Here is a 27933-nt window from a genome sequence, read left to right on the forward strand (position 1 = left end):
TGAAAATTAATTGAGATATTTAATGCAGTGCAATCCATAGTAGTTTCTTAATTAAAATAATTGTGTGCATGTATCTGAATGGGTTATCAATTATCACAAAAAAGCAATAAACATTGTAGTGCTGTGTAGAAAAATGTACAACAGAACTTGAAACCTTCCCTACTTCCAAGAGAGCGTGGATCAACTGCAGATCATTCTCAGCAATTAAAATGGGCACAGTGACTACGTCGTTGCAGTGACAGACACAGGGCTGGCACACAGCAGTCAAGGGATATAAATAGACCTGGCAAAGAACTAAAAACCTAAAGCATTCTTGCACCTAAAACACAATAAAGAAGCCAATGGGGGCTTACAACTTTTCCTGGTTTTTAAATGCCTTACAAGACTCCTAGACACACTTAAACTGACTTAAAATTACAGAGTATTTTGCAGCTTATTTCAATTCAATATATGGCCCAAATTGAAGATGAAGATCCAGCAGCGGCAGGAGCACAGTCCCAAAGCTGAGTGTTTGATTTTGCAAATACCTTTTCTACAGAAATTCAACCGTATCGACAGCAGGCAATTCCCCTGCTCCCCCTTCTCTCCTCTGGGCAAACTTTTTTCCATGCTATGCAGAAAACAGCAATGCAGTTCCCACTGCTCTGGGTTAAAATTAAAGATAAAGACATTTTGCTTATGCTTTCTCCTCAACAAAACACATTTGCACCCAGAAAAGGTAACCAAAGTCTTTTTTCCAGCCAGGGGCTGCTGTGGTTACATGGTTCCTGCCCAAGCTTCCAGCTCTTTCATGTCATCATCCTCTTCTTCCTCTTTCTTCTTGGCTGCAAAATCACAAAAGAGAACAAGTGAGTGGGAATCCTGACAGAATCCTCTGTGCCACTGACAAATGAGTAAATGAAGCACCTAAGGCAAGCTGTGGACAAAAAATACATAAAATCTTTTTGAGCTGAAGTAAAAAGTGCTTTGCTGAAAGAGCCACAAACTTCCTGAGTGGAAAAAAACAACAGCTCCCACAGGAAGAAGGCAGTGGGCATGAAAGTTCAAGTGTGATATTTTCCCATAATTTCCAAGGCTCTTTCAGAGAAATGCAACTTCTTACAGAAACTCATCTGATGTCTCCAGTATGAATTTCTTCCCCATCCACATGAAATTCCTTACTGCATCACTGAGTATTGTGAATGCAGGGCATGAGGTGTTTGGGTGAGGTACAGAATGTGGAGGGGCTGGAGAGGCCTGGGGATATCCCACTCCTCCTCTCCTGTGCTCCCTGGATGTGGGTGGATGTGGATGTGGATGTGGATGTGGATGTGGATGTGGATGTGGATGTGGATGTGGATGTGGATGTGGATGTGGATAGGAGGGAGCAGCCTGGACACTGCCCACTCCTCCTTCCTGGTTGTTCCAGGGCAGAAAATGCTGCTCTTTGTTAGAACCTGACAAATTCACTTTCCATTAACTCAGCAACAAAGGTATGAACCCACAAATAGCTGCAATAATTCTGGAAAATGCAAAATAAAAAAAACAAAGAGTGAAACAATTCCTGGTCCAAGTGGTGTGTGTCATTCCAAAAGAAATGTTTACATCAGGAAAACTGAGTCAGCTCCAAGCTCCAGACCCCTCACTTGTACAAGGCTGGAATTTGGTTTTCTATATTAAGCTCCTCCAGCCTCCATTAAACAATTTCTGCCTGAATTTCTCCTGACACCACCACTAACAAAATTCCTTATTCAGGCTGATCTGACTGAAGCCAAAGTCCAGACTGCTCCTGAGAAGTGGAAAAGCAGGAAAAGCTAGTGGTAATCTCCCCTTCAGTGGATAAAAAGGAGGTAACAGAGTCAGCTCTACTTCAAAAGACACATTATTATTCCCAAAAAGACAATTACACATGAACCTGAACCATTAGGACAGTTTTCCCTTTGGAGGTCTGACCATGGTAATCAAAAGCAAACTTTTAATCCCAGTGTTAAGTCAGTTTTCAGTGAAAATCAATTTAGGTTCAAAAAATAAACCCACACAAAATCCCCACCCAACACTACCCCAGAATCCCAATTTTTCCCAAGTGCCAGCCTTGGGGGCAGCTTTATTGAAGCAAGAACTGCCACTTAAATACATTAATGGAATTCATGGAATTCTCATTTCCACCCAAAAGCAGCTTAGCATAAATCCTGTGAAACACTGAGCTTTATGCTTGCAGCTTTTACTACCAAACTTGTACACAATTTGTATTATTTTAGGGAGTTTCCCTAAGTTTTAGGCTGTGTAGCTCCTTAAATATATCCACAATTACAACACCCCTTACTTGTGTGCAGTCACAAAATGCAAAGAGTAGATTTGGGTCCAGACATTGTGTTTTAAGACTATTTAGAGAACAAACCTCATTAAACCAACCAGGCAATAAAAAGGCAATGCACTGGTGCATTTAATCTATTTCTCCTGAATCTGAAAAAGTCTCAGATTTCAGATATTCTGATAGAACTCCCTCCCCTCTCACCAACTCTGGTCAGCAGCTCTGCCTGGTAAAACACAACCAGGAACACAAAAAATCAGTGGTGTCAGAATAAGGAACACAGAAAATCAGTAGTGGCAGAATAAAACCAGAGGAACACCAGGAGCAATGGCACAAAGCAGAACCTGCTCAGGCAGTGCTGCTGCTTCCCACACCCATCCAGGCCTGGAAAGGCAGCAGGATAATTACAGATACACTGACCAACTGGGGTTATTTGCATCCACTGCTTTTTTTGGAGTTTTTATCCTGTTCCAAGTAAGGACATGGAACAGAGCTGCAAATTCTGTAAGTTATTCATCACAGTCAGATTCAGCAAAATGGGCTTGTAAAGGTTCATATCCCATTAGTGCTGCCAGAGGTGTCCCAGCTCAGCTGAATTCCAGGGGGAATGTTCATGCAAGAGGGATTTAAGAGCAGCTTTGAACTCTCTGTGTAAATACAAACATTGCTTGTCCATCCTCTAGGTAAAATCCTCACAATTTCCTGGGTATGTGTACTCTAGGATTGGGATGACCCTGACTTTGGGAATGCCTGGTCTGGGTACTGCAGAGGAGCCCACAGCCTTCCTAAAGAGGGAACCCCAAAGGAAGATCCTTCCAAGGCCAGAAAAGCAGGGATCAAATGAAAACCCAAAGGAAACATGGATCCATGGGGGAATGTGAACCTGCCTGGGACTGGATGAGCCTGGAGGTCTTTTCCAACTGCAATGATTTATGAGTTAATTCACTCTGCCCTCCCTTTTATGACCTCAGGGTGTCTTGCCAAGATTTCTTCCTTGTTGGCCCAGCAGCACCTGAAAAAAGGCTCCCATCCCACCTGGATGAGCTGGAGCAGAAAACAGCTGCTCCTGTGACAGGGAGTGATTTTTGTGCTGCTTCTGAAAGGCAGGTGCCCCTCACAGAGAAATGGCAATCACTGGCTGTGATTTGGGATTCAGGAAGCAATTCCAAGCAAAATGTCTGTGCTGCCTGCAGCCAGATCTCCCAAATGCAAGGAGCAGGCAGATGAATAAGCACACTTTTAATGGTGCAGGATGTTGCAGTGAAGGTTGATCATACCTGGCTTGGAGGGTATTGATATTGAGGGCACGTTTGGTAGTGGTACTGTCTCCGGACCACTGATTTCCAGCAAGTTTTTGTCTAGTTCTTCTTGTTCTAGTTCCTCTAGCTCTGCCATGAGTTCATCCTAGGATTTCAAGGAGAAAAAAAAAAAAAAAAAAGAAGGAACTATAAGTTAGATTTATTACCAATCAGATATAGCTGATCATATTATTAAAGAAAATAGCACAAATGCACAGGGTCAGAGGAATCTGATTCTGATGTGATTCCTGTACTTCATCTCTTGGAGGGAAAGCAGAGGAGGGAAGAAGAAATCCAAGTCCAAATATTCTCAGGTCAGGCCATCCAGACCATTCTGAGCATAAAGTTCAGGTTACAGCCAGAAACAACTGCAGGAGAGATTTCAGAGCCCAGTCCTGCAGCCAGGCACACACAATGTGCAGATCTCCAGAGAGAGATCCTGAGGGACACAATTCCTGCAGGGATTTCAGAGCCTTCACAAGAAGATGTGGTGCTCACATGATGGGGCTGGCAGTGCTGGGCCAGTGGTTGGATCCCTGATCTTCCCAACCCAGAGGATTCCATCCCTCACTGGTACAAAGAGAAGCAAATGAAAAGCCATACCTCATCAAATTCCTCCCCAAATCCTACTGGCTTGGAGATGGCTGTAGAGATCTCATCTGCCAGCTCTTGCTGTTCTGCAATGTCCTGCATTAATTCATCTACTTTATCAATGTCCCTGGAAAAAAAAGGAAATAATTCAGTGTCAGCAGGCACCTTCCCAACCAACACTGCATTTCCTGGCTTCTGTAGAAATCCCCACCACTGTGACATTTCCAAGGCCCTTCCCCAAAATACACTCTGCATGCAAGTCTGGGTTTTATCCCCCTGGTCTCAACACAATTAGAGATGTATTTTTAATTCTTCCTGCAAGTTTAGCTCCCAGTAGTTATACAGACACCAGGGAGAGCTTCTGTTCTGCACCACTGATATTAATAATACTTTGCTCTCTTCCCTGATTCAGCATTATTACATCCACAATGTTTGCTTGTGGAGCAAGCACAACATTTCCATAATGCAGTTTTACCATTAATTATTGCTACATACACCAACTCCACTGCAGAAAAACAAGTTTTAAGACCCCCTTTGAGGCTTAAAATTTTTGCTGTTACAAAATTGATCTGTGCCATTTTCTTCAGACCACACTGGTGCTACCCAGCTTTTGGATAAATATAGAAAATAAAACAGTAGTAAACTGAGGAAGCATCATATTTGTGTGTTTTGTTCAATTTTAGCTGAAGTGAGAGCCTTTCACAAGAAGGTTTTGCTGCTCCAGCTCCACCTTTGGTTTGGAATTCAGCAGATGTGAGAAATGCCAAACCATAGATCCTGTGGGAAGATGCAGGAGGGAGTGACTTACATGTTGTCATGAGCAGCTTTCATAGCCTTAGCAGCAAAGCCCATGTTCTTGAGCACTTCAGTGTTGGTGTTGGCATTCTCCAGGGCTTCCCTCTGGAATTCAATTGTTGATAACGTGCCATCTATCTGTGCCAGCTGCTTCTCATACCTCTTCTTGCGCTTCAGGGCCTGCAGGGCAGCTGCAGGGCAAAGGACAGGGTGGCACTGGTGAGCTCTGTGCCCAAAACAGCCCCTCACACTCTGCACCAATGCCACTCAGCACAGAGAGATATTCAGCATGTTCTGGTGTTTGTTGTCTACACAGATCACCTGTGCTGCCCAACCCTTGATTTGCTATCCTTCAGGGGTGGCACAGAGGTGGCTGCTGCCCTGTGGCTGTCACCTGTCACTTGTCACAGCAGATGCCAGCCCAGACTCACTCCTGACACACCACAGAGACAGTAAGGTCAGGACTAAGTCTTTTGTCCTTAGGTGTGTGTGTGGCAGCCACCTTGACATCTTCAGTGTCATGCTTTCTATAAGCTACAAGAAAGTAAAATTTGGTGAGTGATTGGTTGATGATTTATCATCATGGTTTGTATTTTTCTTTGGTTTTTTTGGGGAGGTTAGTTCTGGGGTTAATTCTATGTTTGTTTGGAGGTGGTTGCTACAGCAAACAGAAAGCTTCAATATCCAGGCTCATCCACCAAAACCAGCCTTGTTCACCTTCCCCCCATCACAGGAAGGCAGCACTGCTGGTGCAGCTCCTGCCAGGTGAGATCTTTGTGGTGCTGCAGACCCCCCCTCCTGCTGAACCCCTGTTCAAATCCAAGGAGAAATGTTCCCTCAGCTTTGCACTTAGATGTGAAATACACCTTCTAAAAATGTTGGTGTTTATGTATGCTTTTATGTTTCGTGTTACTCCTCCTAGAAGGTGTTTACACAACAGCCTGAGCTGGGAGAAGCCTCACTGAAGGTGGTTTGAGCAATTTGCTGCTGGTGGGCTGTGCAGGAGGAGCCCCCCAGGACAGGACTGGTGGGAGGACTGGTCCAACCTGCCCTACCCACCCCACCCAGCCAGGGAGCAGCCAGCAGGTGACAACAGCCCACAGCCAGCTCTGCCCAAGACACCTGGGCAGAAACCATGGCCATTCCAGAGACAGACAGGTGTGAAAAACACGTTCCTTTTCTTTTAAAAATTTAAGTTGAGTAAAGGACTTTTAAAAAATTTACAGAAGTTTAATAGGAGATAAAGATTATAAAGCAAAGATTATTACAGCCAGGTGTGTCTGGCACTCAGCTAAGAGCACATTTGCTATTTTGGAAACACTCTTTATACACTATTTTTACTGCACTAGTCTGTTACATATTTATAAACAATTATGCATAGTAAACTTTTTTCTTCAAATTAGTTTACACATTCTAAGAAGTATTTAGTATGGTTCTTTTTCAGATTTGTTTTTTTAGAGCATGTGTATTCCTTGACTGTGGTTTTAGTCTATTCTTATTATAACTTTTATATTGGGCTTTGGTCCATATTGTCTTTAGATGGTGAGTGTTGATAGTTGGTGTATCTGTAGTAGGTGTCTTCTTCATTTGTTTATTGGATATTATCTCAGTAGGTATTTTAACATAAGCATACTTTTATCAGTGATTTCACTACTATGTGTAAGCTTAATTAACAACAGAAATAAAAACTATATATTTATAGCAAAGTTACTTCAACAGTACACATATGAAATGCATTGTAAGATTTGCAAAAAGCCAATATTATAATATGTATGTATATTATAATATGATTATATTATAATATGATTATATTACATTACATTATATTACATTACATTATATTATGTATGTATAACCCAGGGAACACCAACCTTACACAGAGCTGTACAAGATGTGCTCGATGCCACAGCCCTGGCAGTGTCCAAGGCCAGGCTGGGCAGGCTCAGAGCAACAAACACCTGGTGGCACATGGAGTTTGGCACAAATACAGCCTCCCTGCATGGCACTGCCCTTCCCTGCCTGCTCTGGGCTGAGCTGTGCTCTCCAGGACAGCTCTGCTCATACCCCAACCCTCACCTGGGCCCCAAGCTGCTGCTCCAGCAGCCTCAGCCACACACTTTTCATTTCTGCAGTGCTCTGATCTCTCAGAGTCTCACAGCAGAAACTATTTCATGTCACACAGGACTGGCTCTGCTAAAAACCAGGCTTGGCCCTCCCAAAAGCTCAGTCACACACACCAGGAATGGTGGCAAATAAAACTTTACATCTTTCCATCTCTGAGAGAGATGCTTTCCTGCTTTCCAGAGTAGGAAATCCTGACAAGACAGTTTCTCTTATCTCCCCTTGCAGAGGGCTGCTAACTCAGGGATGTGATGAACATGTTTATAAAGCTGATGGAGCCCACAGGCAGCCCAGGTGTTCTGGCAGATGCCACCCTGAGATCTGACAGTCCTGCAAGGTAAAATCCCAAACAGAGCTCCAGCTCTGCAACTGGTTATGAATATGCTGTATTTGGTTCAATTCAAATTAACTAATGTGTTACAGAACAAAAAAAGCACTTTTTAATGGGAAGGCCCAGCTAAGGATGCCAAGCAGCTCAGGATTGTTTAGGAGAAGCCAGTACAAACGCCAAGGACCCAAAACAAACACAAACAGTGAGTGCAAAACAAACAGTGCCTCTGCCCTGACTTTCCCTCCAGTGGTCAGTAAATGTGCCCAGTTTGGGCCAGTCCAACATCCATGTGTGTGACAGGACTGAGAACAGGGGGTGTGCAAAGGACAATGTCTGATCTGCAGAATGAGGCACAACACAAACATCCCAAACATTCCAGATCATAAAGTGATGAGTAACACATTGCTGGGATATTTAGACTGGTTCATTCTGCACTGATGGTTTAATTAAGGATATAGGAAGTTTTCTTACTCAGAATGATTAAAAACTGTTAATAGCTGTGTTTGTATAGTGACATGCTGGGGAAATGCCCCATAACAAGGGGATGTGAGAATTTTGTGCCTCGTGGAGAATTACTAGCAAAACCAGAGATTTTATAGGATTATATAACATTATACAAAGTCAAATAAAATGCTACAATTTCTGTCCAGCTCCCCACTCCAGCTTTCTCTGAGAACAATTCGAGTTTGTCTGCATTTCATGCAATGTTTAAAACAAAGTGCTCAGACACAAGCACTGCAGGGATCACTGTGAGTGATCACAAATTCTTATCAGGATCACAAGTTCTTATCAGGACTGTTGGGTAACCCCGTCCCTCCCATTCCCACCCACACCTCCTGTGCACCAGAACTGCCCTTACAGTGCACATGGATTTGTGGCATTTTCTGTTTCCCACCCCTTCAGACCAAGGAAAATACTTATTTTCTCCTCCCTAAGGCCAAAGATCAGGAGCCTACTGAAATCTTATGAACTGCCAGAGTACATGTTTTTGTCAAGTTTTTATTAAAGTCAAAGTTATAAAAACTTAATCTGAAGGGAATTACATTGGCTCTTTTTCTCAAAAAAAAAAATCTTTTTCCAAAATCAGAAATAAATAAAAGTGTTGGAACCCTGGTTGCTGAGAATTTTAAGACTTTCTGTGCTGCCAGGCACTGACCCCCAAGAGAACACTGCATTTGACCTGAAACTATAGAAAAAACTTCCAAAATTAAATAATAGAACTAAGATTATGAGTGTGTAATTGGAATAGAAGTGTGTATATCAAACAGTAGAAAACGTAGAAGTTTTAGAATATAGTAATATATAAAAAACAAGATATAAGTTTTAGGGCAGAGACTAGTCCTTCTTCTTTACCTTCTTCTTTACCTTCTTCTTCATAAATTTGAGTAGTATTATATAAATAAATAAAAAATCCACATTGCAAACCACAAATAATTAGTTATTAAGTAAAAAGTATTATTTATTTTAAAATTAAAAAATTATTTTATGTGTCATTTCTTAAATAAAGTTTATCCTTAAAAGATCTTCTAGAGAGAGACATACCTCTCCATTTTTAACTTTTTAAAATTAAGCACTACAAAACTCACAACTTAAGACTGTAATATAAATAAGAACTAATAAACATCTAAGTGCAAACAAAAAAACCTTCTCACACATTTAATATCAATCTTAACCAAAATAAACCCAAAAATCCATTAAATAAGCACAAGAGACAGTGGGGTACAAATGTCCTGTAGCATTTTTAACTTATTAGAATTAAGAACTACAAAACTCACAACTTATAAGACTATAGTATAAATAAGAACTAATAAACATCTAAGTCGAAACAAAAACACATTTAATCCCAACCTTAACAAAAAAACAAACAAACAAAAAATCCATTAAATAATGGATTTTTGCTCACCTTCCTCCCATCACAGGAAGGCAGCACCTGTGGGGTACAACTGTCCTGTAGCATTTAACTTATTAGAATTAAGACTACAAAACTCACAACTTACAAGACTATAATATAAATAAGAACTAATAAACATCTAAATCCAAACAAAAAATACATTTAATCCCAACCTTAACAAAAAAAAAAAAAAAAAACCCCAAAAAAATCCATTAAATAAGCACCAGAGGCAGTGGGGTAGAGATGCCCTGCAGCACTGTGCAATACAAGAATTGGGTGTGTCTGAAATCAGTGGGCCAGGGCCTCCCTGTGCCCCCCTCAAAGCTGCTATCACATCCAACAGCCCTGGCAGAGGCTCTGCTCAGCACCCACACCCCAAAGGATGCCTTTACTGCTTCCAAGGCAGTAATTAGAGGCAGAAATGCACTTTACAGGCAGCTGTAATTGCTGTGGAGCTGCTTCAGCAGCACCTGTGACAAGGTTACAATCATTTATGCTGGCCAGCCAGAGTTCACTCATGCCCCAGAAGGTGCTGTAGAGATCACCCAGCAGGGTTTGCCAGAACCAGCAGATCTCAGCTTCCCAGCAGTGAGACAAACTCCTTATCTTGGACCCAAAGCCATGCAGGATTTCCAGGGCCAGCCTCTCCCAGCAGCTCCTGCACAGGGCCTGATACGCAGAGTCCAGCTGGGCTGAACTCCCCTGCAATATCCCTGGGACATGAAAACCAGGACCATGGGGCAAACAAAACCTTACTCTGCCAACACCCTGCAATGCTGCTTCCACAAAACATAGTAGTAAAAGGTTTGTTCATCAGCATAAAGCAGACTCCAATGATAATTTTATACCCTGGGTTCCCCAAAAAGACTCCCAACAGCTCTTCTGACACAGCCTAATGGCCGAACTCACTCTGCAATATCCCTGTGGAGTAAAAACCAGGACCATACAAAACCTTACTCTACTAACGCCCAACAATGCTGCTTTTACAAAATGCAGGAGTAAAAGGTTTGTTCATCAGCATAAAGCAAACTGTAATGATAATTTTATACCTTGGGCTCCCCAAAAAGCTCTTCCTCTACCACAGTTTAATGGTTGAACTCACTGTGGAATATCCCCCTGACACAAAAAGCAGGACCATAGGGGATACAAAAACTTATTCTGCTAACCCCCAACAATGCTGCTTTTACAAAACATAGGAGTAAGAGGTTTGTTCATCACTATAAAACAGACTGCAATGATAATTTTGTACCTTGAGTTCCCCAACAGCTCTTCTTCTGCCACAGCTGAATGGCTGAACTCACTCTGGAATATCCTTGTGACTTAAAAACCAGGACCATGGAGCATACAAAACCTTACTCTGCTAACACCCAGCAATGCTGCTTTTACAAAATACAGGAGTAAAAGGTTTGTTCATCAGCATAAAGCAGACTGTAATGATAATTTTATACCTTGGGCTCCCCAAAAAGCTCTTCCTCTACCACAGTTTAATGGTTGAACTCACTCTGGAATATCCCCCTGACATAAAAACCAGGACCATGAGGACCATGGAGGATACAAAACCTTACTCTGCTAACACCCAACAATGCTGCTTTTACAAAACATAGAAATAAAAGGTTTGTTTATCACTATAAGCAGATTGTAATTATAATTTTATACCCTAGGTTCCCCAAAAAGCTCTTCTTCTGCCACAGCTGAATGGCTGAACTCACTCTGGTATATTCCCAACATAAAAACCAGCTGCTGTAAGAGGGGATTTAACAGCCCTCAGTGCCAGCAAAAATATCTCATCATTCCATGGGCAGTTTTCACAGGATAATAGCAAGAACCTGCCAATAAAGAGTGTTTTCCACACCTCCTTCTTACCAGGCACACTGGTGGTTTAACTTAGAAGTCCAATGTGCAGCATGAATTACAAGCACTTAAAAGATCCTCTAAAAAAACCAATCAGCAGATAACAAACCTTAGCTGTACTTTATCTGACTTGTTTTATTGTCTGAATAAAGCTTTCAGACAATACATATGACTGAGGGAAAAGCAGTTGGATATATTTGTATATAATTATTATTATAATTTAATTAAAGGTAATGTATTTAATACTACCTGGGTGACTTCTGCCATCCGTGAGTAGGCTCAAAATGTCCTTTTCCATTTTGATATATTAATTGTCTTTATTATCAGCTGTGACAGGGATGTTGGAACCAATTTTTATTAATAAAGATTAAAATGATTGCCCCACAGAGCCCCGACCAGTTAAAATGGGTATCAATAGTTTATTATCTCTTTTTCATTGGCAAAAGAATGTAAAATTTCTCTGGGTTAATGAGCATCAGACTGATCTCTGCAGTTCCTTTTTACAGAGAAATTCTGACAAAGAAAACATCACATCCAAGAGAGGAATAAAACTGCAGCTGAGTCCAGCCAGATCTGGGCTGGCTGCTTCAATTTCTTGAATATAAAACCTGCCTAAAACTACATTCAAATAAAATTTTTCAAGCTTTTTAACAGTTAAAAACCTATTCCTTCCTCTGCTTTTTGGTTTGGTTTGGGGTTTTATGGAGGATGGTTTTTCACTGATTGTTGGCTGGTTGGTTTTTTTTATTTCCCGTCTTTGATTGAAGTATAAAATACTGTTTTAATTGTCTATTTATTTGAATTTCTGTGGTAAATACTGTTTTAATTGTCTATTTGTTTGAATTTCTGTGATAAATACTGTTTTGTCTACATATTTGAATTTCTGTGATAAATACTGTTTTAATTGTCTATTTGTTTGAATTTCTGTGATACTGTTTTGTCTATTTATTTGAATTTCTGTGGTAAATACTGTTTTAATCGTCTATTTATTGGAATTTCTGTGGTAGAAATTCCAGCAGAAGTTCTGCACTCCTGTTTGACCATGGAGATTCCCAAGAATTCAGGGTTTCACTGGGATGTCACCATGGCAGGTGACAGCCGAACTCTGTTTCCAGTCACTCCTCCTGCCTGATCAACACCCAGAAATGAAAAGAGCAGAGTCACTCAGCCAGACTCTCCTCCTCTGTCAGCACATCAGTCAGAAAAACATGACTGCTCACCCAGATAATGTCATATTGTCCTCCAGAAATGCTTCTGTAAGAATGTGATGTATTTAGAATTATTTTAACCCATGTATAGGCAAATTATTATTATTAAATGAACTGTTTTAAGTCTGATGATTTTCTCTGCAATATTTACAGCAGTTTGTTAGTCAAATGAGGCAAATATTCACTGTGATAAGCAGCTTGCAGGATAATAAAAATATAATTTTACTACATGGGAATGCATTCAGAGAGGGAAAACTGACTATGATTGTCAGTGGTTTTGTTAAAAATCAAGAGCCCTCCTGCAAATAAATATTCCTTACACACTGGCAGGACAGGCAGTGTTCCTGGGATATTTATGTACACAGCAAAGCTGTGGAATTAATGCTTTTAAATATCATTAGCAGGAAAGAGTAGATCAGCAGATAAAAACCTGGAAGAAAGCTTTCTTACATAATTAGAACTTTAAGTTTTGCTGGCAAAAACACATTTCAGCTTGAGAGGAGAAAAGAGCACTAGGAATAGAAGTCAGGAGTGTCACTGAATTCAAGAATTTAAATTACCAAGTTTCACTGGATTTAAGAATACACCTGACCAAGTTTCATTGAATTTAAGAATACACCTGGCGAAATTTCACTGAATTTAGGAATACACCTGATCGAGTTTCATTGAATTTAGGAATACATCTGGCCAAGTTTCACTGAATTTAAGAATATACCTGAACCAAGTTTTACTGAATTCAAAAATACTCCTGACCAAGTTTCACTGAATTCAAGAATACACCTGACCAAGGTTCACTGAATTTAAGAACACACCTGACCAAGGTTCACTGAATTCAAAAATACACCTGAACCAATTTTCACTGAATTCAAAAATACACCTGAACCAATTTTCACTGAATTCAAAAATACACCTGAACCAATTTTCACTGAATTCAAAAATACACCTGAACCAATTTTCACTGAATTCAAAAATATACCTGAACCAATTTTCACTGAATTCAAAAATACACTTGACCAAGTTTCACAGAATTCAAAAATACACCTGACCAAGTTTCACTGAATTCAAAAATACACTTGACCAAGTTTCACAGAATTCAAAAATACACCTGGACCAAGTTTCACAGAATTCAAAAATACACCTGGACCAAGTTTCACTGAATTCAAAAATACACCTGGCCAATTTTCACTGAATTTAAGATTACACCTGACCAAGGTGGAAGTGCTGATGATGCCACAGGATTTGTCCCCACACAGTGCAGGTGTCTCCTTCCTCTGCAAAACCCTCCCAAAATTCACACTGACACCTAAAACAGGGGTATAAATTTTTGTCTAAAATAGAGAGGCTTCTCCTCTAGGGGAAAACACTGCAGTTAACAGCTCTGATTATTCCACCTGAGGGGAAAAATAACTTCATCTCACAGCTAATTCTTGCATTCTCTCTGGCACAAATGGCAGCAGCAGAGATGCCAGGGCACAGGGACAGCAGCAATTTGAATATGGCATGAGGAGTTCCACAGCAGCCTCAGGAAATAATGTGCACCCAATGTCAGCCACACCAAAATAATAAAGAGTGCAAGATCTGCAGAGGAGCTGCCCAAACTGGGGTGCCTTGGCCCCTCAAGCTGCAAGTCCAGGCACTAAATAGGATTGAGATAATCAACTTAATAGTGGAAAAGCATTTTGCACATTACCCTGTGCATCCATCTGTAATTTGCTCTGCAAAAAGCAGCAATTTTATTTTTGCTGCTTCTGAAAATCCTATTCCATCTTCCTGGCACTTGCCTGGGAAGCAAATTTCATCAGGAAACATCCTGGCTGTCCTTGGAATGGGATAAACAAGGAATTGCCTGCCCTGCCTGCAGTGAGGAGCTTTATCCTGGGCAGCAACTGCTCACCTCTCACTGCTGCGGTCCAGCAAACTGCCTACAGATCTCCAAAAAAAACCCTAAAAAGAGAATTTAAAGCCATTGACAAGTTATCCCCAAATAACAGATTAATGTGGCTGTGAGCAGATAAAAAGCCTGGTGACTACAGACTGATCAAACTCTGATTTTTGCCTTGAATAAAACCCTTTCTGCAGAGTTCTGATGGCTCCAGAGCTGCTACACCAGGACTGCCCTTGCTGGTTCCATACAGAGGCATCCAGGCCATGGCAAGGATGGCTCATCCCAGGGGAGTCTCAGAACACAAAATGTCAGAGGTCCAAACAGCCAGGTGTGATTTTAAGCTCCAAAAAACCTGGTGTGATTTTAAGGGCCTAACAGCCAGGTTTGATTTTAAGCTCCAAAAAGCCAGGTGTGATTTTAAGGTCCAAAAAACCCAGTGTGATTTTGAGGTCCAAAAAGCCAGGTGTGATTTTAAGGTCCAGACAGCCAGGTGTGATTTTGAGGTCCAAAAAGCCAGGTGTGATCTTAAAATCCAAAAAACTCAGTGTGATTTTAAGCTCCAAAGAGCCAGGTGTGATTTTAAGGTCCAAAAAGCCAGGTGTGATTTTAAGGTCCAAAAAGCCAGGTGTGATTTTAAGGCCCCAACAGCCAGGTGTGATTTTTAAGATCCAAAAAAACTGGTGTGATTCTAATGTCCTAACAGCCAGGTTTGATTTTAATCTCCAAAGAGCCAGGTGTGATTTTAAGCCCTGTGGTGTCCAAGTGTTTGGGACACAGAGGTACCAAAGGATGGTTATAAATAAATACATTTATGATCCTGTGAGATCACCTCCTGAGAGCTCTGCTGCCTCAGGGATGTGGTCAGCTCTAAATCCGTGATCCATATTTGTCCCTGATGCCAGGGTCTGTCTCAGCACTCTCCTGTGCTTTTGTGCACTTTTAGCAGAGAATCATGGGCAGAGTTAAGGCCTGGTCCTTCCCTTGCCTGTTTATTAAATTTCTAAAAAAGTTTCCAAACCCTGCCCTCAAAGGAAAGCAACTATTGCCAGCCCAGAGATTGGGACTGATTAAAACTACTTCAATAAAGCACCCAAACCCAGGCAGAGAATACAAAGTTTTTGCCTTTTAAAATACAAGATTACAAGTTCCTCTTGAGCAAAGCAGTGCCAGAACATTTAGTCTAGTGTGCAAAACCAATAAACACTCCTGCTCTAAAAATCTAGAAATGTACAATAGAAAAAAAAAACAGAAAGATTAAGAAAAAAGCATTTGTAGAGCAGAAATCAGGGTGTGACACAGCAACAGCCAAACACGAGAGGAAGCAGCTTTGCAAGGTGATTCCTCTCTCCTTTGAATGTCAAGGCAACACTCCTCTGGTCAATAATCTCTGTAAAATATAATCTCAAGGTAATTCTGGGATGGTTTTGTCAAAAAAAAGGGGAAAAAAAGTCATAAAAAAAAGGTCATCAAAAAAAGGTCATAAAAAAAAAGGTCAACAAAATAAAAGTCAGTTTTGTCAAAAAAAAAAAAAAAGGGGGGGGAAAATGTATATCAAAAAACAGGATCATCAAAAAAAAGTCATAAAAAAGGCCATCAAAAAAAGAAGTCAGTTTTGTCAAAAAAAAATTTTAAAAAGGGAAAAAAAATGTAATCAGAAAAGGGGTCATTGAAAAAAAATTAATAAAAAATGGTCATTGAAAAAAGTAATAAAAAAATTAAGTCATCAAAAAAAAGTCATCAAAAAAGGTCATTAAAAAAAGTCAGTTTTGTCCAAAAAAATTTTTAAAAACATAAAGAAAATGTAAGCAAAAAAAGGTCATCAAAAAAGTAATAAAAAGTCATCAACAAAAAGTAATAAAAAAATAAAGTCATCAGAAAAGGGTCATTAAAAAAATCATCAAAAAATAATAAAAAAGGGTCATCAAAAAAAGTCATTAAAAAAAGTCAATTTTGTCCAAAAAATTTTTTAAAAAAGGAAAAAAATGTAATCAAAAAAAGTGTCATGCAAAAAAGTAATAAAAAATGGTCATCAAAAAAAGTAATAAAAAATAAAGTCATCAAAAAAAAGGTCATAAAAAAGTCAATTTTTGTCCAAAAAAATTTTAAATAAGGAAAAAAATGTAATCAAAAAAGGGCCATCAGAAAAAAAGTAATAAAAAAGTCATAAAAAAAGGTCATCCAAAACAAGGGAAAAAAAATCAGTTTAGTCCAAATTTTTTTTTTTAAAGGGAAAAAAATATAATAAATAAAGGGTCATCAAAAAAGTAATAAAAAATGGTCATGAACAAAAAGTAATATAAAAAGTCATCAAAAAAAAGGTCATTAGGAAAGGTCATAAAAAAAGGCCATCAAAAACAGCCAGTTTTGTCAAAAAAAGGGAAAAAATGTAATCCAAAAAAAGGGTCATCAAAAAAAGGTCATAAAAAAAAAGTCACTTTGGTCCAAAAAAATTTTAAAAAAGGAAAAAAATTTAATGAAAAAAGGGTCATAAGAAAAAAGTAATTAAAAAATGGTGATCAAAAAAGTAATAAAAAATGGTCATCAAATAACCTAATAAAAAAAATGGTCATCAAATAAAGTAATTTTAAAAAGTAATCAAAAAAAGGTCAAAAAAAAGTAATAAAAAAGGCCATCAAAAAACAAGTCAGTTTAAAAAAAAAAGGGAAAAATGTAATCAGAAAACAAGGTTATCAAAAAAAGTAATTAAAAAAGGGTCATAAAAAAGGTAATAAAAAAATGGTCATCAAGAAAAAAGTCATCACAAAAAAATCATTTAAAAAGTCATCAAAAAAAAAGGCCACAAGAAAAAGTCAGTAATGTCCAAAAGAAAAAGGGAAAAAAAGTCATCCAAAAAAAGGGTCATCAAAAAAAAGTCATTTAAAAAATGGTCATTGAAAACAAGTAATAAAAAATATCATTAAAAAACATAATCATCAAAAAAAAAAGTCAGTTTTGTCCAGAAAAAAGTCAGTTTTGTCCAAAATAAAGGGAAAAAAATGTCATTTACAGTGAGCCTTGGAGGTGAAATGAGAAGAGCGGGAATGAGCAATCCCAGCTGCAGAGCCAGCTCTGTCCTAGCCTGCTGCAGTGTGCTGGAACTTCCCTCCCCAGGTGTGCCTGTACCTCTCTCCCTTCCCCCCATGCTGAGTGAGTCCTGTCAATCAGGCTTAACATTCCAGCAAGGCTCGTGTGGTTGGTCAAGTTCAAAGGATGCCCCTCAGGCCTGGGGGTCATTGGCCTGTCTGGGTGTCATCTTCCCCTGAGACCCTGCCCCTCTCACCTGGTTGGTGGCTCACCTGTACCTCCCCTCCCCCTGTCCCTGAGCTTAAAAGGTGAATCAGACCACGCGGCTGGATTCTGTTGGAGCAGTTGCTCACGTTCAGGCTCCTGTAACCATGGAATAAACCTCTGGACATTAAACCCTCCAGCAGAATCATCTCCTTTTTCTCTTCACCATCACCTGAAGCCTTCCTCCTGAGGTAACGGGGTTCCAACAAGCCTGGACTTGTTCAGTGCCCAGCTGCAATCTCCAGCAAGCCAAGGTATCTCTGGGGTGATACACCGCAGTTGCTGCCTTTGGCCCAGCAGCAAGGGTCAGACTGGCCCAGGCACAATCTAACTGGTAATACTGGGATTCATATTCCAATACTAGCCAGGAGCTGGCAGAATCTCAGAAATGCTGGTTCAGCCAAAACCATCCAGCCTGGAGCTTCAAAGCCTCCCCTGCCCGCTGATCCGGGCTCTGGAGGCAAAGCCTGCCCTGCACTGCCCCATCCCCAGTGCCTGCACTCCTCAGGCTCCTGCAGGCCTTTGGGTGATGGCAGGGACTGCAAAATTAAGGGATTTCCAAATTAAATTATGTATTTTCTAAAGCTGCCTGAGTAAATTAGCCTCTCTTACTCTTTCCAACTTGTGAGAAATGTGTATTTTATTATTGGCTTTTTGCAAATATTCAAATGAATATTCTATGTGCTGTGTTAGAAAGTAATCCTGTTAATTCTCTTAAGTAGTGTGTTAAATAGAGTTTTAGGTTATAAAAATTGTTAAAATAGAAACGATGCTGTGTAGGATACTTTTTTTAAAGAAAGGACTTGCAGTGAGATAGCAGCCACAGGACACCTGAATCTTTCAGAAAAATGAATTTATTGCTCTCTTATCAGAGGAAATGAACTTCTTCCCACCTTGAAGGTGCTGTCAGGATTCAGAGGAAGAAGCCGACACTGCCCAGACAGAATCCTGTGTTTGAATGGAATTTATGCACCATGTATGAGGTGTATGAATATGCAACAGGCTGTTAATCCTCTGTTAATGTGAGTCCTTTTTTGGGCTCATGCTGCCGGAAAACATCCATAACTCTTTGTCTCTATTGTCTCATATTGTCCTAATTCAAGCTGTCCAAATTATTATTACTCTAATTGTATTACTATTTTTATAACCATTTTATTACTATTAAACTGTTAAACTTTTAAAAAGTTTAAGTACTCAACCAAGATTTAAACTTTTAGGATTAGAAATGTGTGTTCCCTAAGCTGTCCCTGAGATTCTCACAGCCTGCAAATACTATTTATGGGTTTTCTCTTTGATTTTGTAGTTGCTGAAGGTACCTTGTTAAAGAGAATTCCAGTGAAAACCCAGAATATTCCTTTGAATCTCTGCCAGAAATTCATCAGGTTCAGCTTTGCAGGAACAGCTCTTAAGCATCTCAAAATGCTGGTTTCTCACAGGAAAAAAACAAACAAACAACCCAGTTCTCTAAGCTGAACAGTGTTTTTGTAATTAATTCACAAACTGAGAAGATCCTACCCTGAAATGGCACATTTAAGACCTTTTCTTGCTGGGGAATTCAAAGAGTGGCTGCCTGGGAATCCATCAGGCATTTTCCAGCCTTGGACCATTATTATTAGAGCCTTGCCAAGTCTAAAAATTCCATTGATGCTGTCATAATATTTAGCATTTCTCTTAACAGCCTGACTTCCCCAGATGAGATATTTTGGGATGTAAAAAAGATTTTTTTTGTGAATGCTGAGATTCCAACACTGACTAGGGAGGAAAAGCTCAGAACACAAACCTTCAGAAAGCCAAAAGTTATAAAGCAAGTAAGACAAACCGTATTTTTTTTAAAAAAGTTTGTAGTTTTTGACTCAGCCTCCAAACACTCCAGAGTCATCACTGCAGTATTTTTGAGGGTGAGTTGCAGTTTTGAATGGCAATGCCAGGCTCTGAGGCTGGGATCAGCTCCAGAGCCAGGCTCAGCAATAAATTCTGCTCCTGCTGATGGGGCTGCCAGGGATGCAGTCCCCAAAAAGCCTTTCTGCCTCTCACTGTCCCCCCAGGACAGGGCACGTGCAGAGCCCACCATGGAGAGCATTTTCAGGAGGTAAAATCCTCACCTTCACTGGAGATGCAGCGCCCAGGGAGCCCACAATGAAGTTTGCTTTCTATTAACTTGTTTTTATTTCATAACCAACCAAAATCACCTCCAAATGTTTCAACACCACTGATTCCTGTCACTCTGCCATTTCTCTTTTCAGTTCCACAACACCTGAGCAAGCTCTGTGCACAGAGCCCCTAAATGTGGATGAAACCCTGCCAGGCCCTGAGGAGCACACACAGTGTGGGTGTTTGGTGACACTTTCACCCCCCCACTGCACACATCCCATCACATCCCAGAGATGTGACACTGGTTATTTGGACACCTCCAAACTTCAGAGGGCTTTCTGTTTGAGCTGGAGATGCAAATCAATACTAACATGTCAACAGTTAGAAAATTAGAATTCATCAAGGAGCAGTTCAAAAAATTAAAAACATACAGTGCCTTTTGTAAGTGTTTTGAGGGGCTAATTTCCTTCTTTTGCTTTCCAACATTGAAATAAGACAATTTATACAGTTTATACAGAAATAAGCAGCTTAGAATAGGCTAGGATAAGGAAAAAGAAAATAAGAAAATGAGCTATTTTTACATAATACATGTGAAAATTAATTCTTATTAACATCTAAAATATTGTGCTATCATCAAACTTCCATCATTCACTGCCACTAGTCAAGAGCTGCAAGACAAAAGCTGCCCACATAATTATCCTGTAACTCTGTTAGCTCCTAGAAACTGCTAATTGGCAAGGCTTCATCTCAGCAGTGAACCAGGGGAAGCCACAGAAGAGCTTTTCCAACTGGGCTTCCACCTGGAAGGACACCATGGACAGAACTGTTGCTGCCTTTGCCACAGCCTGGCACTGAGGTTCACACTCTGCTCTTCTGGGTCCCACCACTGCTGGGCCCTCGGTAGTGGCCACAAGGAAGGTTCCATGGGATCACAGTGGTTTGGGTTAAAGGGGACCTTAAAGATCACCCAGTGCCACCCCTGCCACAACAGGGACACCTTCCACTGTCCCAGGTGCTCCCAGCCCTGTCCAGCCTGGCCTTGGGCACTGCCAGGGATCCAGGGGCAGCCACAGCTGCTCTGGGCACCCTGTGCCAGGGCCTCAGCACCCTCACAGGGGGAATTCCTTCCCAATATCCCACTCTGGCAGTGTGAAACCATTCCTGGTTATCCTGCCATCCATGCCTTGTCCCCAGTCCCTCTCCAGCTCTCCTGGAGCCCCTTTAGGCCCTGCAAGGGGCTCTGGGCTCTCCTCAGAGCCCTCACCTGTCCAGGTGAGCACCCCCAGCTCCAGCCCTTCCTTCAGGCTCTGGATCCCTGCTCCAGACTCTGGGGGATGATTCAGAGCAGATCCAACCTCCTGATCACCAGCTCTGCTGCAGCCTTGGGCTGTCTCAGGGAAAAGCAAAACCCTGACAACATTGATGCTCTGCATTCTCCAACTGCATCCTGTTGGTTTCACACACTTTGTGCCAGGAGTTCCAGTTTGTTGAACACCTGGCTTCAAACATGATGGGAAGTCAAGGATGAGATTGCTCCAGCTTTTAGTTTTGCAAAAATCATCCATTTTAAGCAGTGACAAGATTTTACTTAAAACCCTGCTCATGTCCACACTTTGCTGGCTGCAAAATTCAGGCCACAACCTGCTACCCAAAGTCTCTGGGACAAACATCATATACCCAAAAAGCAGAAATGGCAATGTAATTTTGGGGTTTTGGGAGCAATAAGGGATTGACAGACAGATCTGAATGATACAAATACAAAGCCCAACACATCCCAGTCCAGATAAACTCTCCACAACTCAGCACAAGTCTAAGTAAAAAAGGGTTAAATCAAATTGATGACTTGCATCATCTGCAAATTATAGTTCTTGAATTAGCCTAGGAGCAGGATTCAGTAATTAGGCTCGGAGTTTAATAAAATACTAGAATCCAACATTTAATATATTTTGAGAGGAAAAAGAATAAAGTCAGTAGCTGCAAACGTGCCAGGCTTCCCTCCTGACAGGGTACAGGAACAGAGGAAGGATGTATTGCATCAAGTACAGTTACCAAATCATGTATTTCAGAATCACAGAGTTTGGGGATTTTTTATGCCATTTTTAAGAGCAGTTTTTAAAAATGTGTTTGTGAATCCCACCACTGCTCCCAAACTGTTTTACACATGAGGGTCTTGTCTCCAAAAACCCCTGCTAAACATAGGTAGGGTAGAATGCAAAGAGGAAGGTTCTTTTTTTTTTCAAGATCTAATTAAAAAGAGCAATTATCACTTTTCCCAAGGCAGGTGGTGAATGCCCATCTCATTAACCTCGGGGGAAGATGAAGCACTCAGGCCTGCACTGCCATCAATATTCCTGCACTGAAACCCTGGGTTATAGAGAAGCACCTGGAACTCAAACATCAATTTCCCATTAAACTGAGACTTAAAACACAGAGAGGGCAGGCTGAGGGGCTGGAGATGGGCTGGGAGTGCTGCAGGACTCCCTGCACAGCACCTGATGATTCATGCAAACAAAACCAGGGGCACATTTGCTTCTGGGAGGAGAATCACTTCTGCTGGCAAGCAGGAGCTTTGAGCTGTTTTGAGCTGTGTTCCCAAACCTGTCAGAGGCCTCACACACACTCACAGGGTTTCACCCTCTGAATCCCTGCCTGTGCCCAGAGCTGAGGCTGTAGCTTTCCCTGCCAGCTTTGGAGCACCCAGCCTTGCACACAGAACCATCCTGGCCCTCCTTCCTGCTGCCATGAGCTCATTGCCCTGTGTCCCTCAGATGTTATCACAGGTATTGTGATAACAGAGCTGCCCTTCCTCCTTCTTCCTATCAAATTCCAGCCTCCCTCTCCCAGCCAGCTCCAGCATTTGTGTGGTTAAGTGTGGAAAACAACTTTTCTCTCTTTTTTTTTGGTAAGAGTTGGGTTTTGTCCGGCTCAGCAAGTTAATCCAAGTTCATGGCCAGCCCACACAAACAGCAAGAGCAGCACAGAGGAACAGGCAGGGCCACTCCTGGAGCAGCCTCACTCAGCCAGTCCCAGCTCTGATACCAGAACCCTCCAGCTGCAGGGAAATCACAGCTACAGCCTGATGGGACAGCTTAAAAAAGGTAAAGGGATGTAAGGAGTTCATTTCCATCACAAACCATCACCTGAGGCAGCACTGAGAGCCCCAGGTGGGCCCTTCAAATCAGCCAAGCCCAAGCTCCTGGTTGGTTTGGTTTTGGTGCTGGATGGAGAACAGGAGTGTTCTCTCTCTAGGAAAAGTCTGAATTATACAGCAGGTATCTAGCAGTGGGTTTGCATCTATTTTGTGTACTTAGTGCTGGGGAAAAACCCAACACTGTGTATGTACAGTGAAAAGAAAAACTTTGACATCAGAAAAGAAAACTGCTCACTGACAGAAACCAGAGTGTAGGGAAAATCCATGAAATGTCACTCTCCTGCTAAAACCTGAATACATTCTGGCACAAAATTGGTTTTTCACCCATTCTGCTGTTTGTAGCCCTAGTGTTAGCTAACAGACAGGTAAGATCAGTGGCAGGCAGGCACAAAAGAGCATCCACTCACCCCAGATCTGAATCTGAACGAGCTGCTTTTAACACTGGCACTCTGAAGCAGCCCTGAGCTTCCCTCCCTCCTGTAATCCTCACACTCAGACATAACTTGAGCTTCACGTTCCAGGAGAAACAGACTGTGGAATTGTTATAACCGAGGTAGTCAGAGCTAAAGGCATTAACCCCTTGTTGTCTGTGTGCCTGTGCTATTCCTCTGTGTCCTAGGGTGACATTATGATGCTTGTATCCCCATTTGTGTGTTCAGTTCATGCCGGATATTATGTTCTGTGCCTTCAAGGCTGGCTCTGAAGAGTGAACGTTTTGTTTTGGTTTTGTTATCAGCCATTCTCGCACAGCTGGTGGGACACACAGACAGGGCAGTACGTGGTGCTGCTTTGGCTTTTTGCTTTGCTTTTCCTTCTGCTTTGCTCTTGCTTTTTGCTCCTGCTCAATAGTTAGTTTAGCTAAGCAGTCCAAATTTCCCTGGACTGTTTTTCTTTCCTTTTTTTGGGACCACTCAAAGCTGCTCGAGACTGGGACCTGGGAACACCGAGAGTTTGCACCTTGTGGCTGCAGCAGCTGCCCCAGCACAGGAGGGACTGAGAACAGAGCGACCACCCCCAGAGAGACTTTCTGAATTTGTCATCTTTTTCAGAGTGGTGTCATCCAGTATTGTTCATTTTATGTGCTGGGGGTGCTGTGCCTGTTAAATAAACAGGTTCTTTCCACTTCTCTCTGAGGAATCCTTCCTGAACCGACTGGGGGGAAGGGCTGTGTGGGTTTGCTTTCTGGAGGGGCCCCTTTGGAGGTTTTCTCCCAAATCTGCCCTAAACCAGGCCACTCTGGCAGCTCAGCTTTGCGTGATCAGCCACAGGAACAGAAAGACCAGAGCAACAGAGATTAGGATCAGCTTCAACTCCCCTGAAACTGAACCCAGAACCGCTGGAGTAGATGGAGCAGCTCAGTTTGTATCACGAGGTTTGGGCACTGAGAAAACATCCCAGCTGAAACAACGGCACGGACGAACTGGAGCGGAATAAAAGGAGGCAGCAGCACGGGGCTCCCAGAGCATCAGGCTCACAGCTGCACTCTGCTTTTGTTAGAGCAAAGTTGATTTCCAGGGCAGATGTAAAATGAGGGAGGAACTGGCTGAGCAGTGTTTAAATTAGTCAGCAGTGCTGCTGCTGTGAGAAATTCATTGAGGAGTAAATCGCTACTCACGAGGTAGAGCTGCAGTGTGGGAGGGTTTCTCAGAGGGGAGGGACAAAGCCCAGAACGCTGTTTTCAAAAGACTGAACGTTTCCATGAGAACACAAAGCACAAGCATAGCCCAAGTTCCTCTCTGAAGAGGGAAGAGTAACTTGCCTGTTTCCAAACAACCCTTCCAATGATGATTAATCTTGAGAATTTTTCATCCCATGGACAAAACACGGCAAGGACATTAAAGCCATCACTGCTGCTCTCCCCAGCACACTCAGAACTTTTCATACAAGATTAAAGCCTCCCATGCCAAGAAACAACACAGACTGAGGGAATTTCTACTGCAAAGTTCCTTATTATAACCCCAGAATGTCCCGAGTTGTTTGGTTACACAGCCTGGATACCCTAAATACAGATTACAAAAAACACACACGTAAAACAAGTTCATAAATTAACAAAACCCTGCATGTGCTTGGGGCGGGCACAGGAACCAGAAACCTCTAAATTTCTAAGATTAAGCTTTCCTTAGGCTCCAGAAGTGCTGCAGGAATGAGTGAATGAGCCTTTGGAAAGCGGCTCACTTGGCACCTGAACAATCACCCAGTGTGCTGGGCAGCTCAGAATGTTTCCTTTTGTTTCCTCAAGTGTTCCAGACACCCGCCTTTCCTCTGGGACTACAAAAACGCCATTCCAGGTTTTCCCAAGGTGATTTAAGCTTCCAGGTAAGCTCCCTGCACCATTCTTTCACCTTCTTTTGGCTGTCCCACAGCAGCTTCCAGGACTGCCCAGCTGAGTGGGGGATGTGCAGCATCCACAGGAGATCCTCCAGGAACAGCAGGGATTCCAGAGTGAAGTGATTAAATCTTGGAGAACTAAGCCTAAGGATTCTCCAAATTTAATTTTTAAGAGTTGATCCAACACTTAAAATAATCTCTAGCTAATTATCTTTCATTCAGTTTTACTTGAAAGCATTTTAACTATACCAAAGTATTTCCATTAAAATGACATTTTCACATATAAAACCAATATATTTTTATATTCAGTTAAAATATGGATTTAAGTGACTTTGCATCAAAATCGCATAGATAATGGATTCTGAAACAACCTAAGGTCAGAGAAAATCCAGTATCTGGCTATCAAAAAATGCAATTTGTAGGAGCTCAGCTGATGAACTCAGAAAAACTGAGTGTGTCCTGAGGGGAATTCACTTCCCAGCAAGGCACAGACAATCAGCTGCCTTAACTCCCAGCCCAGTGAGAACAGTCGGCCTCTCAGTTCCAGAAATGGAAAAAGAGTGGTTTCCTTTTCCAGCAGAAACCCATCCCTGCCCTTCTCCTATTCACAGCTCCTCAATTACTCCTGTGCTGCTGCAAGCCCTCAATTAGTGTGATGGATGGGCAGGTTCTCCTCCTTCCTCCGCCTCCAAGGAAATTCAATCCCTCCCCTGGCCAGGTTCTGAAGGGCAGCACACTGAGAGATGCCTTTACATCAGGGAGACAAAGCCGAACAGAAAGTTCAGCAGTTCAAACACCCAGTGTGACCCAGGAGATGAAGAAACTGCCGAGGCACATTTTGGTTCTCATTGCCACAAGAACCACAGGCCAGGCTCGCTTCTTAGAACTGCTGCAGTGTATTTGGTTTAGAACTGACTTGGTTAAGCCTCAAGTCAGGCTCTGCTGAGGTCACTGATAATCCCTGAGCCCTCATGAGCCAGCTCCATCCACGTCACCCACACACAAGGAAGTTCTGGAGTCTGAAGGAGCTCAAAGTGCTGACTGAAGGAGTGACATGAAACTCCTGAGGGTAATTACTGCCAATGAACCCTTGCCAGACGTGTTTGCAGCTCCCTGTGCCACAGGCAGAGCCACTCCTGCTCCTGCACAGAAAGGGCAACAACATCCACACAGAAATCAGGATGTGCTTTCCTGGAAACTTTTACTGCCAAGCTAAAACAAGGAAGAAGTGGATTTTCAGAGCACTGGAATATGTAATGTGACAACTGCCTTATCTCCAGACTCATCAAGCACAGCCAGACCTGCCTGGGGAAGTCAAGTTCCACCTGGGAAACAGCAATTCCATTAATTAACCTAAGAGTGTGTGTGGAAGAGCCTCTTGGAGGCTGAGCAGTGGGAATAACCCCCAAAACAAACACTGCTTCCAAAAGAATGAGTATTTCCATGAGAACACAAAACAAAGCACAAACATACCCCAAGTTATTCCCAGAAGAGGGAACATTAACTATTAAATCTATGTTTATTTTCATCAGCTCTTACCAAAAGTTCTAAGTGTGTTGGGGAGAGCAGGAGCTACAGCCTGAATGTGTGTGCTGTTTGTTGTCTGTGGGATATTAAAATATTCTATTTTAAAGAAACCCTTTTAATGTTGGCCAGTTTTCTCCCTGGAAATTCTTCACCCCAACAACAAAAAACAACCAACAAAAACATTCAGGCTGTAACTCCTGTCCTCCCCAGCACGCTCAGAACTTTTGGGAAGACGTGATGAAAATAAACACAGATAGCAAAGACTTTTGTGGGTTGGAATTAAAACCACCAGCAAGGCAAATCAAGGGCTGATAGCAGGGTGCTGCCCGGCTTTTCCCTTTGCTTTTCAGGGATATTTCCCGGAGCTCTCCCCACAGTGAGAGGCAGGAATACCACGGAGGAGCCGAGCACTATCGCGACATGGGAGTCACGAGATTCCCACACGGGGCAGCCCAAGGGAAGGGAAGGGGACGTGTCCTCCCTTCCGAGGAAACGCGGCTGGGGCGGGAACCGCGCCGGGAGGGCGGTACGGCCGCGGAGAGATAGGACAGTGCCAATAAGTACAAAATAAAGGCACCAAGGCATAAAAATAAAGGCTCTGGGTGTAAAACACAGCAGCACAGCCGCGCCTGCGCTGGCCAAGGCCCTCCCGACCTGTTGCCCGCGTTCGGCGCGGCCCGGCCCGGCCTCCCCCCGCTCACCGCGCTTGTTTTTGGTGCCGTGCTTGCGGGCGGCCGCCAGTTCCTGCTCGATCTTCTTTTCCAGGAACTCCTGCTTCTTGCTCAGCATCTCCTCCGTGTCGCGGAGCCGCTGGATCGCCTCCTGCGGGGACGGGCCCTTCCCGCCGCCCTTCCCGCCGGCGCCCGTCCCGAACAGCTTCCCCAGGAGCCCCGACATGGCTGCGCGGGGCCGGGCCGAGGCCGTGCAGCTGCGGTGCCCGCTCCCCTCACTCCGCTCTCCGCACACACTGACCCGAGGCCCGAGACCCGAAGCCGCCGCTGCCGCCGCCCGACTCCGCCCCCTCGCCTCGCCCCGTCGCCCCCGCACCGCCTACAACTCCCGGCGTGCCTTGCGCGGCAGCGCCGCGAGCGCCGGAGAGCTCCGCGGGCGGGGGCTGCTGGGAGATTGAGGCGCGACCGCAGCGAGGCGCGGGGCACGCCGGGAAGGCGGTGCCTCTGAGCAGAACCCGGCAGTGGCGCTGAGGCGCGTGCCGTTACGTAGTGGTGATGTCACGGGAAGCGTGACGTCACGCGCGGTGCCGCGCCGGGCTGTGGCCGGGACGGAGCG

General features: G+C 42.7%; 1 protein-coding gene across 1 annotated transcript; it reads right to left on the bottom strand.

The window, feature by feature from the left end:
- Window positions 1-27654, bottom strand: CHMP4B (charged multivesicular body protein 4B). The gene is made up of 5 exons (XM_058814699.1): window positions 27348-27654; window positions 4988-5165; window positions 4192-4306; window positions 3568-3694; window positions 1-824 (listed from the first exon to the last, which is right to left on the bottom strand). The coding sequence occupies exons 1-5, from the start codon at window positions 27541-27543 to the stop codon at window positions 757-759; spliced, it is 684 nt and encodes a 227-aa protein (XP_058670682.1). The 5' UTR covers window positions 27544-27654; the 3' UTR covers window positions 1-756.
- Window positions 27655-27933: the final 279 nt, after the last annotated feature.

The sequence above is a fragment of the Ammospiza caudacuta genome, chromosome 15 (assembly GCF_027887145.1).
Source record: "Ammospiza caudacuta isolate bAmmCau1 chromosome 15, bAmmCau1.pri, whole genome shotgun sequence".
Taxonomy (NCBI): Eukaryota; Metazoa; Chordata; class Aves; order Passeriformes; family Passerellidae; genus Ammospiza; species Ammospiza caudacuta.